This window comes from Egretta garzetta, unplaced genomic scaffold (genome assembly GCF_000687185.1).
Source record: "Egretta garzetta isolate BGI_Z169 unplaced genomic scaffold, ASM68718v1 scaffold81, whole genome shotgun sequence".
NCBI lineage: Eukaryota > Metazoa > Chordata > Aves > Pelecaniformes > Ardeidae > Egretta > Egretta garzetta.
In genome coordinates, this window is record NW_009258671.1 from 3,094,434 (window position 1) to 3,113,182 (window position 18,749).

The 18,749-nt window shown below is 39.1% G+C and overlaps 1 protein-coding gene across 1 annotated transcript in view; it reads left to right on the forward strand.

Moving 5' to 3' along the window:
• Positions 1–18,749, forward strand: part of BCAT1 (branched chain amino acid transaminase 1) — a 64,182-nt gene that overhangs the window by 4,921 nt on the left and 40,512 nt on the right. The window contains exons 2-3 of the mRNA XM_035888504.1: positions 13,691–13,763; positions 14,272–14,343. Coding sequence (XP_035744397.1) covers positions 13,691–13,763; positions 14,272–14,343 — 145 coding nt within the window. The remainder of the gene's footprint in view (positions 1–13,690; positions 13,764–14,271; positions 14,344–18,749) is intronic.

Here is an 18,749-nt window from a genome sequence, read left to right on the forward strand (position 1 = left end):
CCCCCCACTAATTTCCTCTAATGATTACCTCATTAGGATCCATGGTAAGGTTTATCAATACTCCATCAGCATGCCTACCGCTGAGCCAGGAAAGAGGACAGTACCTGCTTCCTACGCTCTCAACACCTTCCTTTTAAGTACTGTACTTACTTTCCCCATCCACATCAGAGAGCCAAGCTAGTACTTTTTCTCATAATCAGAATACACCCTGGTTTTGCTAGACTTTTTTTTTTTTCCTTACCATATATTTTAAGGTTAATTCTTTAAACAAGGATCATTGTGCCAGTAGGCACTGGCCATGGGAAGGGAAAGGGGTATGCCAAAACTCCTAGGGAAGTTACTAATGTCAAGCGCAAGTTAAGGGAGTATCTCAGAGATTCAAATATCTTTTTCTTAAGGGTGGTGTTTTTATAATACTGCTGGCTTTTTTAAAAATAACAACTTCTTTTTGGTTTGGACATTAGGAAAAACTTCTCTAGACATTAGGAGAAACTTCTTCACAGAAGGGGTTGTCAGGCTCTGGAATGGGCTGCCCAGGGAGGTGGTAGAGTGCTCATCCCTGGAGGTATTTGAAAGAAGAATAGATGAGGTGCTTAGGGACATGGTTTAGTGATGGGATGGCAGGGTTAGGTTAAAGGTTGGACTTGATGATCTTAAAGGTCTTTTCCAACCAAAGTGATTCTATGAATTCACAAGGTCTTCTTTTTACTTCTTTTCAATGCAACTGACTGCAAATAAAATTCAATGCACTGTTAGAACTCTTAGAACTTTTGAAAAAGTTCTGTCTAGTATTTTTCACTTCTGTAGTATTTGATGCTAAATTTTCTGAACGGTGTAATTTTTTCCTTTGTTACATGATAAATAAAACACTGGCAAAACTACATGAAGCACTGAAAAAAAGGAGAGCTTTCTCATTTTCTGGAATGTGAACTTCAAATTACTACATTTTAAATATAATATATACATATACCATACAATATTGTATATTTTAATCTTACAACAAAATTATTAATTCACAAGATTTTATACAACTGCATAGCATCACACAATTCATTAAAAAACACATAAAGTCCACTTAAAATCAGCAATAATAGTATAATTTCTGTTGATGCATGGAGTTTCTCACCCTCCAGTAAAATAAAGGAAAGTCTTAAAACAATGTGGGAAATAAAACTTCATAGCAAATCTTCATACTTGCAGCATCCTCAACATATTTAGCAGGCTAGTTGTTAAGTAAGTTTCTTACCAGATGCAAGATGTAGGTTTTACTTCCCTGATTTTAAAATTTGATAAAACAGGTAGAGAGGTGAAGTTTTTTATCCTGGACGAATCAAAGCATAGGTAATTTTTTTAATAGGATCTGTACTTTTTACAGAAGTACCATAATAATTTTTGAGAAAGAGAACACCAAGATTTATTAAGATCATCAAATTACCAAGGTCACAGTCAGTGCTAATGTTAAGAGTCAAAACTGTTAAGTCCTTCCAAATCCTGCCCTATGCTGTGGCAGTGCCTACTTGCAAACAAAAACCCTTCCTCATTGCCAGAAAGTATCGCCTGAAGTATAGGGGGTGAAAGCTATAAAAAATGAATAGTTATGTACTAGTACAAAAGTGTAATGTGAGCCAAGTTTATTCCTTACACAATGTGAATTAGCAGTTGTAGCATAGGGTATTATAGCATACAGTCTCTACACAGCAACAATTTTTGCCACAGCTGTACAGCTGCATATATACATGCATGCACACAGAAAAAAAAAATCATATTTTATTCACATGCTCGTGTATTTGAGGCATTTGTCCATCACGAGGATATCATTTTAGTTTTTAAGCAAGTATGGCTGTTAGATATGCTGTAACCTATTTATATGTGTGTGGGAACTAAATTGCAGACTGCCTTAAACTGGATTAACTGACTTTGGAAACAGAAGTGCAGTTTGTGAGACAAATGAAACAAAGTTTCCCATGCTGGGAAGTGTTTTGCTTCTGTAACCATAAAGCAAGTCCGTTGGGTGGTTTGACTGTATTTGGTTCGGTTCAGTTTTTCTTCCTTCTATACCCTTCTAACACAGCTGTGCTTTTTTCTGAATCTGGTCCTGTGCTGTGGCCCAGTCCACAGCCCCAGGCTTCATCCTCAGTATTTACACAGTGCTTTATAGAATACAAAGACAAATTCTGTAGTCTACGCTTTTTTTTCATATGGACAAGTGTCTGTACCATTAGAATAGCTTCATTTTTTTAATATTATCCTTTGCCTTTCAACACCCTTTCAGAGATTATTTTTGGCATTTACAGGTTGGTTCTCTCCTTGACCCCTGGAGATAGAAGTTCAGTAACATCAGCATTCCTTTCTGGTTCTCCATTGAGCTGGAAATGCTGCATTTACAATTGTTTCCTCTTGGATCATCTTCTAAGTGGTTTTGCTGTAGCCAGCAATGTTTTCATCATGTCAGTTAGGCAAAATATTTATTGCAACATACATATAAAATTAATGTTCTGCTCTGTCATTTCCAGGGGAACTGGATTTCAACAGTAGACAAATCAGATCCACTTCTAAACTGTTTTAAGATGCTTAAGGTTAGCTTCATAAATTCAGAAATGACAGAGACATTCTAGTCAAGAGCACTGATATTCATGTGGGTTGAAGCTGGGCAAAACCCTTGGTTCGTGGGGGTGTTATAAATAAGTCATTTGTCAATTTAGATTTACTGAGCTGAGCAGGGCTGTTTAACTGTAAGAGGACAAGCCTACATTACTTGTCATAGGCCTGTTTATTATCTTCATTACTAGTGCCATTTCTTAGTATTTCAAAGTTATCATTTTTCTCATAGAGCCTGTATCAGTCTTGATTTGTGATGGCCTTTACCATGCTATAATTTTGGCATAGGACTTCTGCTTTTCGTGCTTAATGTGTGCTTAATGCTGACACGTCTACAAATACCTCATCTGTGACCATACTTTTTCAAGGCCACTTTTAATGTGCTGAGTGCTATTTTGCTCTCAAATTCCCTGGGCAGGATCCAGTTTGCTCTGGGCACTGTCAACAAATGATAGGGGATTTCAGATGAAGGGCTTGCTCACAGGATACTTAGAAAGGACACATAGGGTAACTTAGAATCATAGAATCATAGAATCATAGAATGTTTAGGGTTGGAAGGGACCACTAGTGGTCATCTAGTCCAACCCCCCTGCAGTGAGCAGGGACACTGCTAACTAGATCAGATTGCTCAGAGCCCCATCCAACCTGGCCTTGAACTTCAACGCAACTTCAAAATTTTGGAGTGTTATAATGTGTGATTTTTCTCTGTCTTAGTGTTGTTACACAGTTGAATATATACTAAGTAGGTGGAGTATCTGGCTTTGTCACTAGTTTAAAGTATTTTACCTCTTTTGAGCAGACATCATCAAGAAAAAAACAGCTTCTTGTGGCTGTTATCTTCGTTTTTTTCTACATTCAAGGAAGTAACGTGTGGCACTGTAGTTGTGCTCTGTTTTTCTTGGCTTGTTAGTCAGCTTCCATAGGATTATTTACATTTACTTGATGTGGTGGCTAATGTGTACTACCTTCCGTTGCACCCACTGAAACTCATACAGACTGTAAAACAAGAGAAGTTCCTAGCATATTCTATCATGCAAATATGTTCCCTCTCTGTAGTTTGTTGTTAATTTGAACGAACACGAACATCATTGTAGGTGCTGTCTTCAAACAGGTTCCAAGGATTTTCCCTGGGGCTTAGCTCTGTTCCTAGTGCCTCTTACATCAAGAGGAAAACTTCAACTTCCTTTCTACTTTGTTGAATTGTGTCCAGTTAAATCAAATTAAGGCACTGTTTGAACACACAGAAAAAGGCATGTCACAAGGATATAACCCTGGCTTTGGTAAATTCCAGGGAGAGATCTCCCATTACTTCAAACCAATTATGCCAGGCTTAAAACCCACTGGAGCTAGTATAGGCAAGTCTTTGCAGCCGTCACCTGTGTGCTGTTACACAAGAAGTTTGCATAGGGCATAGCTGTGAGTAGAGTACACAGCCAAAAGCACATCAATCATTTACACTTGTTCTTCTTTGAGAAGAACTGTAATGCATCTGATGGATATGTCTCTATAAGGAAGAGGAAGTATAGATTTAGTTCCTGGGGAGCCGTGCATGCCCTATTCTGGTACCTGTCCACCTCCCAGTGAATGCTCTGAAGCAACTGCTAGCCAGCGTGAGGTATGCCAATGGAACAATCTATGCCTAAATTTCCTGTCTGTAGAAGAGATGGGTTTTTCTACCTTCCTTCACTTAGGTGGTGTGACTGTAAAGCCAGTATTAATTTTTAAGGCCTCCAGGTGTTACAGTGAGAAGACTCGTTTAAAGCTTGTAAATAATGAAGGTTTCAGTTCTTTATCTGGAACAAACAGTGAAATAACGGCAAGCGTCATACTGACCAGCCCACCATTAGAATTCAAGATAAAGCGCAGTATTTGCAACACCTTTAGACAAAGCTTGCTGTCTTTGGGGTTTTTTTTTCCCTGCTCTGATTTGCATCACCCATTTAAAGAGACCTACTAGGTAACTCAATCCACTGTAAGCCTTGAAAGCTCAAGTCTGGGTCCTTCTGCAGCATTGTGGCCAAACATCGAGGCATAACGCATATCTAGGTATATACAGTTCTGCCTGCAAGCAAAAAACAGGGACTATTCTCAGCCATTTGAAAAGACCAACATAGTAGAGAAGCACGTTCATAAGGAGTACTCCTCTGACTAGCCAGGCAGAGCGTACCTGCAGTATTGAGCCCATTCAGATCCCCAGGTTAGACAGCTGCTGCCATGCTTTATCAGCTTCATCTGTTGGACACTTAACAGCTAAACTTCTTGGGAAGCAGGGAACAGGCAATAACCACACTAGCAGCCTAACACAAAACAAAGTCATTCTGCTTATGCTTTTGCACCACTGGCATTTGGTACTTAGTGATGAATTTAATAGGCCATGCAAAGTTATCAGGGCTAGATGTGATATCAAGCCAACATATGTCTGCCCTTTACAGACCAGCAACCACATGCACAGTTGCATAACATTTTATTGTACTTCATGTTATTTGAAAGCCAGCTGTGTAAGTTACTGTTTTATTATCTCTGGTGGGACTGTATACAGAACTTGTGGTGAAAAAAAGTAACTCCTTTCTTCTCCAAAAGCTTTTCTTTTTCCCCAGAGCTTTTGTTTTCAGTGTGTGATTCATTATTGCTCAGCGTCTTATGTAAACCTTTATTCCAGTGCAAAAAGGACTTAAATGGGACACGGTCTAAGCACTCTGAGAATAGCTACAAATGATCCCTTATACAGGCCAGTCATTCAGGCCTGACCCTGTGTTTCATCTGGTTCCACTGTAGTTGTGAAGGAGCTTGCAATCAGGAGTTTGTCCTTAAATGCAGGTATTTGTTTGCTAGCTCTTTTCTTTAAGCATGTCAGTTCTCATTTTGGAGTCCATCACTGTCTGTGCAGTGGTTTGGTTTTGTTTTTTTTTTTTCCCTAGGAGTCTACAGTGATTTATTTGCAAACTGCAGAAGCTTTAGTCTCCTGCACTAAATTGTCTGCTTTCAGTTCTAAATCCTCAGTAACTCTTCAGACAATTATTTTGTTTGTTTCTGCATGTTATTGGCATTGTCATTTGGTAATTCCATGAAGCCACTTGCCTTGGTCATCAGCTGCAGGATCTGTGTGTAATTTCCACCATCAAGGAATTTCACAACTAAATTCTAGGCTGTATTTTATGCATCTTTAAATCAGATCTGTACTTTACCTGTACAGCTGTCTCAGGATAAAAAATATAGCCAGTATAACTGAATCCTGAGGAAAATAAGCAGAATAATTTTTATTGTGCTTAGGCTCATCCTTGCTGCTTTAACAGTGCAGTTAAAAATGCATCCCATAGTTCTGGTTAGTGTTACTATAAAATCTTAAAATGCTAATTTAGTACCTGGCATCATCGAATACATGAGCAAAGAGAAATGTTAGAGGAAATGTAATGAACACAAGCTTCCTTGTGGTTAACAGCAAAGCCCTTTTACAGTGGTAAGGGAAAGTATGTAATAGCATTTATACCCTTTCTTGTTGCCAGGTTGATGTAAAAGATCTCATATCAATAAGAACTGGACCTAAACACAGTAAAACCATGGTGACTTTCAGAATTTTCATGTATTTTGTTTGAGCAATAACCATATCACATAGCCATGAGATACTGTCTAGTTAGAAAACAGGCGGATGAATTTATAGGTCAATAAGATCCTCCAGCTGGTTGCTTTAACATGTTTTTCTTTAAGCCATTCTAGCAAACAAAGCACTTGTTAAAAACCTAATTAATGCTAGAGCGGACAAACAAACCAACAAAAGAGGCACTTAGAGGCACTGTTCATAGGAGTTAGAGATGGAAGAGCTCCATTAGGTCATCTGCCTATTCCCCTAATAGTACAAGGCTGTTTCCCTCAATCGGAAGGGAAGAGTCAGTGAACTGAGCAAGAGGGTAAAGACAGAGGAAATGGCACTGGGCAGTGACAGAGCAACAAGAGGGTCATAGGAAGGAAAACAAACAAGAACAGTATGAACAGTGGGCTTAGAAATCAAGGTTAAAGCACGTTGCCTTTGGAGGTTATTCGCGAAGAGGATTTCTTTAGAGTACTTGCCTATTTCTGTAAAGACAATAGGAAGGAGGATTGTATGGTTGTGCAGGAAATGTATTAACACAGAACTAACTATTGAATAAAGGGACACCACGCAGAGATGTACAGCTGCTTCATGTCCTGTATTGGATGAGATGGGTGGTAGGTTTTCAATATTTTTCATTTGGGAAGGATCACACTTTAGCCTTTAGTGTTGCATGAGCGCATGTTGTAAATTTTCTGAAATATCTGGCAAAATAATTTTAGCCTGAAGCTGAATAGATCCCTGGTCAGGTTCTCCTTAGATCTGGTTACAGCAAATTAATCTATTTTCTATGTCTGGTGAACTCTTTTCTTCCCTTTAGCCTTCTTCATAATCCAGTTTGTCAAGCACGCGTTCTTTTTGGATTTCAGAAGTAGTTATCCTTCACCTTGCCTAGCCTTGCTACCTTTGAGGTGAACTGATACAGGCTTTCTTGTACAACAGGTTAGGCATTACTGAACTCATTCAAATATTAATTTAAGCACTGAGTCAAAAAATTGGCATTACTTCCTAGAGAGTTTACTTCCTAGAGAGGTTTCTCACCTGAGTGCTGACTATAAAGACTTGACTTTGGCAAAATTGTCCTGCATTTATTTAATCTCGTGAAACCAACTTGGTCTGCTTTTAGAGTTGTGATATAGCTATAAATATTACTAAATATGAATCTTGGATGGACTAGCTGAATATTTCCATTTCTTTATATTCTCTGTTTTAAGGTTTTTCTAACCAATAAGTTGTGCTCATATAATCTTGTCTTTTATTCAAACATAATAAGAACAGTGATACTTGTTTGAAGAGGACCATATTTCAGTTTTATTCGAACTATTTAAATTAAACCAAATAAACTCCTCAAGCCAGAAGATAAGTGCCTGCAGAGTCTTTTGGACTAATTTAATGATAAACTATTTAAATTCAACCTTACTTTATGCAGTGCATCTTTCTTAGATAAACTCTTATACGTTCTAAGCCCTGATGCTTTCACTCTGATGCAAAATTAACATTAAATAATGTGGAAGCTTTCTTTTTCTACCATGCTAGTTGCCTTGTATTTTTCTTTATTGTATACTGTTATTACGCTGCCTCACTGTTTAACTGACATTAGTGCCAGCTCAAGGTTGAACAAGCAGACACAGTAAGGTGGTAATGCCCAGCTGACAAGGCATCAGGGCAGATATATGTTAAGTAAGAGTAGTCTTAAAGAAATGTACTGGAAGCACAGAAAGCAACACAAATGAGAATTGTTGGCAAACTAAGTAAAAAGCTAAGCACTGAAATTGCGTATGCTGAATCGTCCTTTTTTTTGCCTTTGTTTTTTTGGCTGTCGTCCCCCCCCTCATGCTGCTCTGTGCATACATTGAGGTGTATCAGTGGAGCTGCTCTGGGATTTGTGCTGTATGTGTTCTTTGACTTCATTATTCAAGACTGCAAGCCAATACATGGAGAGTGCTCCAACTTAACAAACAAAGATACCTCGAAGATCTCTGTTTGGCTTGACAAGAGGTTAGAAATACAATTTAAGTATTAGTCTTCTTGCTTCTTCCGTCTTGATTTTGAAAAGAGTAGATTTAAAAGAAGGTGTATGGATAAGGCATGCCATGCTATCATGTAAATGACGCAATTTAAGTATTAGTCTTCTTGCTTCTTCTGTCTTGATTTTGAAGAGTAGATTTAAAAGAAGGTGTGTGGATAAGGCATGCCATGCTATCATGTAAATGACCCAGCCCAGTGAATGTACTTGATGCTTACATGGTAACACATACATATGTGTATGTTCACATTCACATAAATACACTATAAAGACAGTATTAAAATATTTTTGTATCGTGCAACTACTCCCATGACAGCTGAGGTAAACATGCCTGGCTATTAGATTCCATAAATGAGCTTCCTCAGCTCTGGAAGTTTTTCATAAATGTCGTTAAGTAAACATCTTTTCAGTTGATATTAAAAATAGTATTATGTGACTTGGCCCTACAGCTATATTCCGAATTTCTCTCTCAGTCTGACAGCGGGTGGATTTTTTTTTTTTTTTTAAAGCTATGAACATCATTACTGTTTTTTCCTGCAAATTAATCTTTAATGTGGTGTGGCTGCCAAATTGTATTAACATTTCCTAGGGGCAGTTGAAAACTGTTTTGAAGTCATGGAACTGTTTTATTTGACTGTAGCAATACACAGAATATGTGGCATTTGTGCACGTTGGACTCTATTTTATACCCGGAACAGAACGGCAACTCTGAATTGTATGGCTTTGAATGCTGAAGTATCTGTCATCACACACCTGATTTGGCTTGCCTGTAGGCAGTACCATAGTATAATTTAAGTCATGTATTGAATTTATTGATCTGCTGGATTCCTGAAATCTGATAAGATTCTGTTTTCATTATCCTTCCAGTATAAATTAGAGCATGAAATATTTCTTAAACACTTAGTAGCCAGAAGCAAGCACAGGAAAAAGCACTTAGACACTGTTTTACCTTGGAGAAATACCTCAGAAAGGACTTTCTTCATTGAAAACTGTTTTTCGTATGACTTCTGACAGAGGAAACTCTCACTCCATCTTTCCTGGGGTCTGATGACTGCTCCAAGACAGTCTTGGTTTTAAGTTTCTCTGCGCAGCAGGAGATGGGGTTGCCTCAGTAAAAGGAACTATATGCAGCCATAGCTGTGTGTCTGTGGCTTATTTGCTTCTCTAGGTCCTCATCCTCCATGAATAGCCAATGCCTGCCAGCAAAGCACTGTCTGCAATTCTTTAATGGGCATGAAACTGGGGTTTCAGATGTTCCCTGTCACTGGTAGTACTCTAACCAGGGCACTGGTGCTGTTGATGAAATTCTCACTCAGAGTGGAGACATCAGGGCTGTCTGTGGGCTGACTTGGATAAGCATGCACTGGTGAAACCAAAAAGATAGATAAGGATTTTGTGAAACTGCAGATCTTGAGTTGTTTTGAAAAGCAGCCAGTAGGATTTCCTAGCTGAAAGTGTGAACTCTGTAGAAATTATTTGTAATTTATTTCTTTACTCCTACTTTCCACTAGGGAAAGTTTTCTGTTCCCCAGTGGTGAGAAGAGTTCTCAAACCATAGGGAAAATTAAGTGAGCACAGAACTGATTAAAGAATTAGATTTCTTTGAAAAAGGGTGACAAAGTACATGGCATGTAGAGGTAATTGCAGATTTGTTTTGAGAACTGGTGCCTTTTTAAAATTAAATAATGTCATACACCATAGGTTAAAGAAGTGCAGTTTGCAGCTTAAGTTTACAATGACAAAGCTTCTGATAATCTTTAGTTCCTATTTTATAACTGAGGATGAGCCTGTGCGATAATGGGGTAACTAAAACGTAAGAACAAGAGCTTGACAAAGGATCTGGTAGAATCACAGTTTATAGAACAGATAATCCCAAATGAGAACAGAGACATTGGTGCTACCACTGGGTCTCAAAAGCCACCAAGTGTGAGGGCATAGGAGAAACTAAGGCAGACTCATGTAGTCTAGGATGTCTAGGGATTTTAAAGGGCAGACGGGCCTACTTTCATGGCAGCAGGTCCTTTCAGTTGAAGGACGAGTGATCTGACTGCATGAAAGAGGTAGATTATCTATTTTGAAGAAGCTGTGAGATGCAGGAGGATACCCTCAAAGATGAGCATAAATAGAGGCATGACAAAATGGTAATAGTGAAGTTGGTTGGGTGCTCTTGCAGGTCAATACTCTGGCTACAAGGTCTCATGCCTTTAACAGAATAGCAGTCAGAGAAGGTGTGCCAAAGACAGCAGGGAAAGCCAACAGGCATTGATTGAATCACCCTGATGCTAAAAGATATTGAAAATACGTATGTCTGAGGACCAAATGCAGGAGCTGCATGTTCAGGTTTGGGCAAGCTCTAGCAGAGTGCAACTTCTGACAGCTATTAAATACAAAATTTCCAAAAGTGCTGGTAAGTGTTACACACACAATGGTCCTTCACCTGTTGGGAGGAGACTAACCCCCCCCAAGGCTTACCTCGTCTTTACGTAAGAGTTAGATTGGAAGTAAGTACTAATGTGAGGGAGCAATATTCTCCAACTGAGTATATTGTGATTACTTCTGTAAATACTAAAGGATTTGCAATGACTATTATTAAAGCATTGAGATTTTCTATAAAAGTAAAGACAGAATTAGTCATCACCAAGTCTGTATTTTAGTAGCGTTTCTCAGTGATACGATGATATATAAACCCCATTTTTTAACAAAATTTAATCTAGTGTAATCCTTTACACTTTTTTCTCATACAGGTTTTACAGTAATGATAAAATCTATGTGCAATTTCAGTATTTTTTAAGGAAAATTGTGAAATACTGTCCTATTTCCAATTTGGAGAAAGCAGTTACATATACCATAAATAAAATGTTAGCTCTACACCATAACATAGGAAATACTGTCAGGCTTGTGTAATTGTATAACAACTTTATACAAACTTGAGTGACTTTTGAGGAGACATCGACCCAGTGGCTCAAATGTATCTTTAGGATAACATCAATGTTTTCATGGATGCAGTTTTAAATCTACCGAGCTATTAAACACAAAGGGCAAATTTATGCTTGGCGTATCTCTCTTGGCAATGCTGGCACTAAACCAGGGAGTAATTTTCGCTGTTGCATTTAACAACGTTTCAGATTTAAAAGCCGTGAAGCCATTAAAATATGACTCCATCAATTAGAAAGTAATTGTGGTATGTCTTTCTAGTGCTGAGGGATTAACTCTATTTAATCTTGGTGCAGTTAACAAAGGCAGTTAGCTACTTGCTTTAAATATGAGTTAAATCTGTAAAACATAATGACTTCATGGAGAACAGGATTGGCCCTGTGGCATATGCCCAAAAAATAGTCTATTGACTTCACTGAGTTCAGTGGGAACCTTGAACTGAAGGGCAATGTGATCAAGCCCCTAGGGGCTGTTCCTGTAGGTGGTCCACGCTTGAAATTCACATACAAGTCTTGTATCTGTTTAAAGACCATGAAAGAGAATATTAAACTATACTATTAAACTATATCCAGCTTCCGTCCTCTTTGTGTTGATGCTTGCTTTAGTGCAACTTCATAAAGCAGAGATGGGAAGAAACTGAAGCACAATGGTTGAGTATTTGTCAGTATTTGCTGTCACCGGTAATTATTATTAGAAAATCCAACTTTTCATACTAGATATTAGACAAAAGCCAGAAATGGAGCTGGAGCTGCTTGAGAAATTCTTGCTCCACAGCTGGCAGTTACCATCCTTGTTAGCTGGTAACCAGTACACTCTCCATCCTAATTCATAGAATCATAGAATGCTTTGGGTTGGAAGGGACCCCTAGAGGTCATCTAGTCCAACCCCCCTGCAGTGAGCAGGGACACCGTCAACTAGATCAGGTTGCTCAGAGCCCCATCAGTACCCCCAATTCAGTACAGTGCAAAGAAAAATCAGTTGGCTTAATTAATCAGCAGAATACTTAACTATTGTAAACTTATGGTGTCCTGAAAGTCTTCTGGGATTTTACCACTGAATTTGGAAATGTTTGAAGAATTACAGGGAAAGCAAGGATCTATTATACAGTTCAGACTGGCCCTCAGTTTGGGTAACACTTTAGTCCTGCTAGGGTCTGACACTGAATGCCATTGAACACTCCACCAAAAAGATGTCCTTCTGGAGTAAAAAACCCTAAGCTTTAAGGCAAATAAAAGTAATTTTTAATAAGGTTTTAAGGTAAAGCATATTGGTAGGTTGTAAAGAGATTGGTGATTTCTCTTGGCAGATCCTCCTTTAGTTGCTAGGAAGGAGCCTGTAGCTGTGGTTGTGTGTCTCGATGTGGAGGGTTAGGAAAAAAGGAACAGAAGCCTTAACGCTGATGGTGAGAGGAGGCAGGAGGAATGTTATGGCCTCCCTGGGGCATTGGGGGTGGGGAGAGGAAGTAGATCTGCTGTGGTTGGGAGTTTGCTTTTCCTTTTGTTGGTAGCAAGCCTGCTATCTGTTAAAGGCACACTGAAGATACCAGGCTTTTTTTTTCATTAATTCCCAATGACTGTATCCCCAAGATCTGCAGAGGGGAAAAAAAATCATGATACTTGCCTTGTGTGTGTCGTGCTTCGCAGCCAGTGAGCCATGCAGCCCCAGTCCTGGCCCCATAGTTTGGTGGCTGCTGCAGGGCTGTGGCTGCTGGTGTCTCCCTGGCACTGCCATCCACCCTACGTGCATCCCTCCTTGTAGGCTGAGGGCTGCTCCCTGATTAAGAGCTTGAGGCAGGGATCTCACAGGTTGACCATGAAGGGTTTCCTGTGCACCTCTTTCCTTCAGGGGATTATGCATTTGACCTGAGGCTTTCCCACCTGGGCTGGGACTTCCCACCCAAGATGCAGCAAGGCTGAGGGGTGGCAGGGTAACAGGCAGCCACCAAGTGGTGAGCAGCCAGTGCAGGCTCTTGCTAGGGCTTTTCCCCTTGTAGGATTGAAAGCCCCTTGTCTGTCAGTCCCGGCAACAACATCCCTTAGTGCCTCTGTCTTTCCTTCACCCCCTTAGGCAGCCCCCCTGACCAGCCTGACTTTCCCCATGCTCATCCCTGGCCTAGTCTCAGCAGCTAGCCTTTGCCTCTGCCATCCCCTCCACCTTGCCAGTTGTGCTCCTTTAAGCCATCCTCCTAGCCATCCTCTTCATGGCCCATCCCCGAGATGGTCTTGGTCCTGGCACCTTCCCCCCTCTCCCAAACCTCTTGTCCCCACTTCACCTTTCCAGCTTTTTTTAAAGGCTGCTGTGAAGCAAGAAATGCTGTCAGGTGTGTATTTTTATCCTTTGCTCCATGCTGTTGGGTGTAATATGTATTTACTGGCCACTGGCAAGGAAGGTCTAGCTAGCACAGGAGGGTCCACAAAGATGCTAGCCTGATGCTGTGGAAACTGGGGATCTTGCTTTTAGGTAGTTGCTTGCACCTGTCTGTGTTACCCCTCTGCTGCTGAGCAGAAGGATGCCTAGAACTATCACTACTTTTCGTTCCTTTCTAGCATGGTCAGTGGCAGAAGCCTTAAGCTCAACATAGTAGATAATTCAAAATACTCTGGTTATATATTTATACAGGTGAGCATTCCTTATTGCTGTCTTCATTTAATGAAGGATTTCACAAAACCAATGCTTTCTTTTTCTTTTTTTTTTTTCTTTTTTTTTTTTTTTTTCCATTCTGCCTATTCAGGCTTCTCTGGGAAAAGGCAAAAGCAAATTTGTTAGGTGGATGCTTTAGTAAAGAAACTGGGATCTGATGGAATTGTGTAAAAGCACCATCTATTTATTCAGCTTTGAATGAAAGACTTGGGGCGGTGTCCACATCATTGTGGAACACTTCAGAGCAATAATCGAATCTAAGACATTGTCTCTTCTATAAAGCCCTGAAATACAGATATGCAAAATAATGCAACTGAAATAAAACTAAAACCCTAGAAATTGGAAAGTTGTGCTAAGAAACTACCAAAAAGTTCTTGCTAATATGTTTACTGAAGACAAAGTCTGAGTGATCATTCAATAAAATCTGTGTATCACCTTTTCTGCAATGTGCATTGAATTTGATTTCCTCTGCTTTTATTTCTTCTAGGGCTGTCAGAATGAGTGCACGGCTGGAGGATGTTCGGGAGAAACAGCAAAGCATATGACTGAATCTTTCAAAGTATGTTGTCTGTTAAAAGATGAGTGTTTGAAGCATTTCAGTAGATGGTACCAGACAGCATCCGTAACATGGTAGTGATGTGCGGGTGTTCATAGCTACTGACACATTATGATTACATCATAATTCTGTAAAGAATTCTGTACAGTGCATTTGCTGAAAATGTTTTCAATGTAGAGATTAAGAAGTTACAAGAATAACTTTATTATAGTTTCAGGTACCAGCTAAAAGGTTAGTAGTCATTAAGAAAAAAACAAAAATGGTATAGGTGATTTTATTTTTAACTCCTGTCTGCTTCAAAAGCAATAGAAATAAGATTTATTCCCCCCATTAAGTTTTTTTCCAAACAAAGTCAATGTAACACTCTATTATTTGTTAAACTTTGGCATTATGAATGGTGTTCAAAAGTAGGTTTTTCCATCTGGTCTTGAGTTGCAGAGTTAAGGATCTCAGAAGCACTCCAAAGCACAGCACAGCTCTGGCACACTATCAGCACTCAACAAGCAAACAGGGCTATGATAATAAGGAATGCTGAGCAGCTGCCAGGAACTGACATGAAATTGAATCCCTCTTTTTTTTTATTTTAATCTTATACCTAGAACTGAGCTCAGTTAAGATACCACTCTTTTCTGCTGTCTCCTTCCTGAATGCAGTGCTAGTAACTAAGAGCTCCTTTTACACACTGTATGGACACAAATGTCAAATTTTCTGTTGGAAATGTGAAGCCCATCAGCACGTGCTCCTTTGAATTCTACTTTCTGTCCTCATTCTCTTTTTTTCCCCGCCTCTCTTTTATACTGCGTTTGCCTTTATTCCTTATGTCACACATCTGTAATTCTTTCACCCCCTCTCCCTGCTTTACAGTCTTTAAAAAGCCTCATCTATATTTTGCAGATGTTTTAAAATAGTACCCAGAAAAAGGTGACCTCACTTGTGCTTTTTCAGCAGTTCCCTTCCTGTTACTGCTGACTATTGTCAGCACTACATGAGATGAAATTATAATAATACACTTTGTAACTGTCATGTTCTTCCTGATTTTTTGGGCAGTGTCACTGCTGTGCAGTCTTCTGAATTGTGCTTAAGCAGTTATTTCCCTTTTAGTTGCCAGGCTTTTACCAGATATGGAAAATACATGCTGCAGAAAATGTGTTGGACTCCTTAATAAGATTTATTCTGATGCTGGCCCATGGCTACAGAATTCCGTCGTGAAAAAAAACCTTCACAGTTCTCTTCCTCATTTCTTTAAATTGTGTCTCTCTGGCAATTCTGCCCAAGAAGGAAGCGTTAGGATGACTTTTCAGCCAGAAGGCCTGATTTGGAAATAGCTGACAAAAACAGGCATGCAACCAGTTTTGAAACCCCAAGAATTCACAAGTACAGAGTGCAGAGTTGTTTTGTGACTTCACCTTTAATAACTAGACAAGATAGATCTCAGTAGATTCATTCAGTAGAGTGTGCTTGTGTATTTAAAACCAAAAATTGCTTTACAGAGAGGAGACTCTTGTGTAACAGCACTGTACTGTTTCTTTCCACTCATTGGTGTAGTTCAGAAGGGAGAGAGGCAGAGTGGTAACAAACTCTGATAGTATTTGCATTGTAGGTGAACCGGGCATAAACTAAAGCATGCTTAAGGCAGATTTAATTATAGCAGCAGTCAAGCACGTGTCTTACCAAAGCTCCAAATATTGGGTGGCACAAAGTTGGATTTAATCCAGTTTCCTTTCCATTGATACTTGTATGTCAGCCAGAATGGCAAATCATTGTGGTGGAGAGTCTGTGTGAGTGGAAAAACACATTAGCAGGTGGGACAGATGGTAATAAAGGGAATAATACTAGATAAAACAGCTGGCTCAGGCTGAAGCCTAATTTGTAAGTCCATTCCTGCCTTATGGCTCTGTTTCTCAAGATTAGCTGCAGTCACCAGAAAGGGGTACAGTTTTCTAGAAAATATTGTACTGGGGAATGTGTGTGTATGAAAGTTATGATGGGAATACAGGTACTGATTGCAGTGTCGTGCACTATAATAGTTATTTGCAGTGTCTTTAACTTCAGTGTCAAATTAAAAAGAAAAACTATAAGTGAAGGAAAAAATAACACCAGACAATGACAAATAAAATAGCCTGGATTCATTCTAGGGAACTTCACAAACGTTTCTGTGGAAGACAGTTATGCTTACAATTTCAGAAACTATAACTAATAATATTTTGAAGGAATCAAGTTGACCCATGGGGCTGACTCTGCTGAAGAAAGCTGCAGTTTTGTGCCAGTAGCCTGAGTAATCCAAGATTGTGGGAATGTAGAAAACAGGGTATGGTTTTGTTTTATGCTTACATAAAACATATTGTTTAAAGTGGATGGTGCCCAATGTTTGAATGCCAGATTAGCCCTCTGAAGACATTTCTTTTTAGAATGCAGTGCTGTGCTTTTTAGGTGGGGTCAGCTTCTTCAAATTTTACTGCAATTTTTGCCTGACTTGGGAGGGTGGACTCGGAGACTGGGAGGAAAGGAATGAATGGTACCTACAGTTTCTAAGCAAGCAGTGAGCCTCTCTGCTAGCTGCTCGCTGGTTTCGATTCTCATGGGCTTCTTGTAAGTCAGTAGGTCAGAACTGGCACTTTGTTCATTTGACCTGCTACTGAACTACCTTAATTTCACTCACGCAGTTAAAAATCTTATCCTGACAAGTCCATGATTTACAAGATATTTAATGTATCGCATTTAGAATTGACACAAACTAGAACAGGTAAGAAACATCAAAGGAAATGGTGATAATGCTATGTTTTCCTGTATTGTAGAAGATGTCAAACCTCCAGGATTTATCTACCCAGCTTCTTCCACTAGAGTGAAATCTTCCTCCTTCCCCCAACTGTTGTATGCACATATTTCTATATTTATTTATTTAAATAACTGGCTGTGATTTGTGCCCATAACCTAAGAAGTTAGACTTACAGTTTTTGCCTATTGTCAGCATTGGATCTCTAGGAGGGGAGTATGAAACCAGTAATGGAAAGTGCAGTCATCCTCTGTACCACTGAATGTATTTTGGAATGTTGAATCAAGAAATGCGCAAATCTGGTTTTGCTCTTATATATGTTTTTTTGCATTCAGTAATACTATGAAATAGCACAGTTATGTCTAAGGCACTAAATATTTATGATTAAAAATCTGGTAATTTCTTCAATGCATTCATTCTGCTTATTGTACTGTCACAAGACAGAATGAATGTTGTTTGGATAATGTAGTGGTCTATTTCCATATGTAACTCTGATTTGGTTTCTTTTAATATGTGTATTAGCTCTGACTTTGAATTCATAATACTTGGTCTTAAGAAACTAAAGGCATCTATGATTGCCTTTTCTTTCTCTCATGTTATCAATCCATATCCAGAAAGATGATTTTAGTTTTTATATAACCTTTTTGCCATGGAATACATTTTTCTCTTTGAGAGACTGATACATGGAACACTTTAAGAAGGTATTACTTACTCCTATTTTGTTTCTCTGTATTTTAATGATCTGAAGCTATGTAGAACTGGTTGGGCACTTCAGTGGTGTAAAGTTCAGTTTTTTTGTTTTAATTGCATATTTAGTGTACCAAAATGGTGCGAACCTTCTAGGGAATACTGGATAGTCTGCTATGCCAAAGCAGAATAAAGTAGCTGTTGTTTACAAGTGGATCTGGATTGACTTGCTAATATGAAGACTTGTGGTAGTGGAATGAAAAAAGCTTAAGAGGAGTATCTGAATGGCTCCTCATGTTACTCTAAATAACTGTGAGTGTTCCTGCACAGTCTTCTTCACGCAGACCCAACCTTCCCAGGCTCCGAGCCAGTGGGATGTGAGCCCATGGCAGACTGGAAGCTATGTAAGCAGGTTAGTGCAGTGCTGTGCTCAAACTAATAATCCCTGTTGAGATCTTGGACTTGCTAGACTGAATACAGTGCTATGTTAATATGTTTGCATGGCTTCCAGTTTAAAGCCAGCCCACGTCTAACTGTGTGAGATGCTGGACAGAGTGAGTTTTCTGTAATGATACATGTTTTAGTACTTGTTTCTTGCATGCTGTAATGTTTTAGAGTCCAAGCTGTGAATTAGCTGACATGGTGCTAGGTATTGTACAAATTAGAACATAAAGATTATTTCCATGTTACAGGTATAACCTACAAACAAACTACCAAAATCTTTGCAGTTTTTCCACAGAATCTAAAGCATATTTTACCTCTGGATGAAGTATGAAGAAACTGAAAATTTATTTCCAGTGCAGGCATTTGTGGTTCAAATTGAGACATTGCCAATGAGAGTTTTATAGGCATTGATTTTGTTCTTGGAGGTGTCTTCACACGAATATAGTTGTTCCTTGTAATAGGACCTTTACTTGCATGTTTGAAAACACGTAGCCTTTGCATGAAA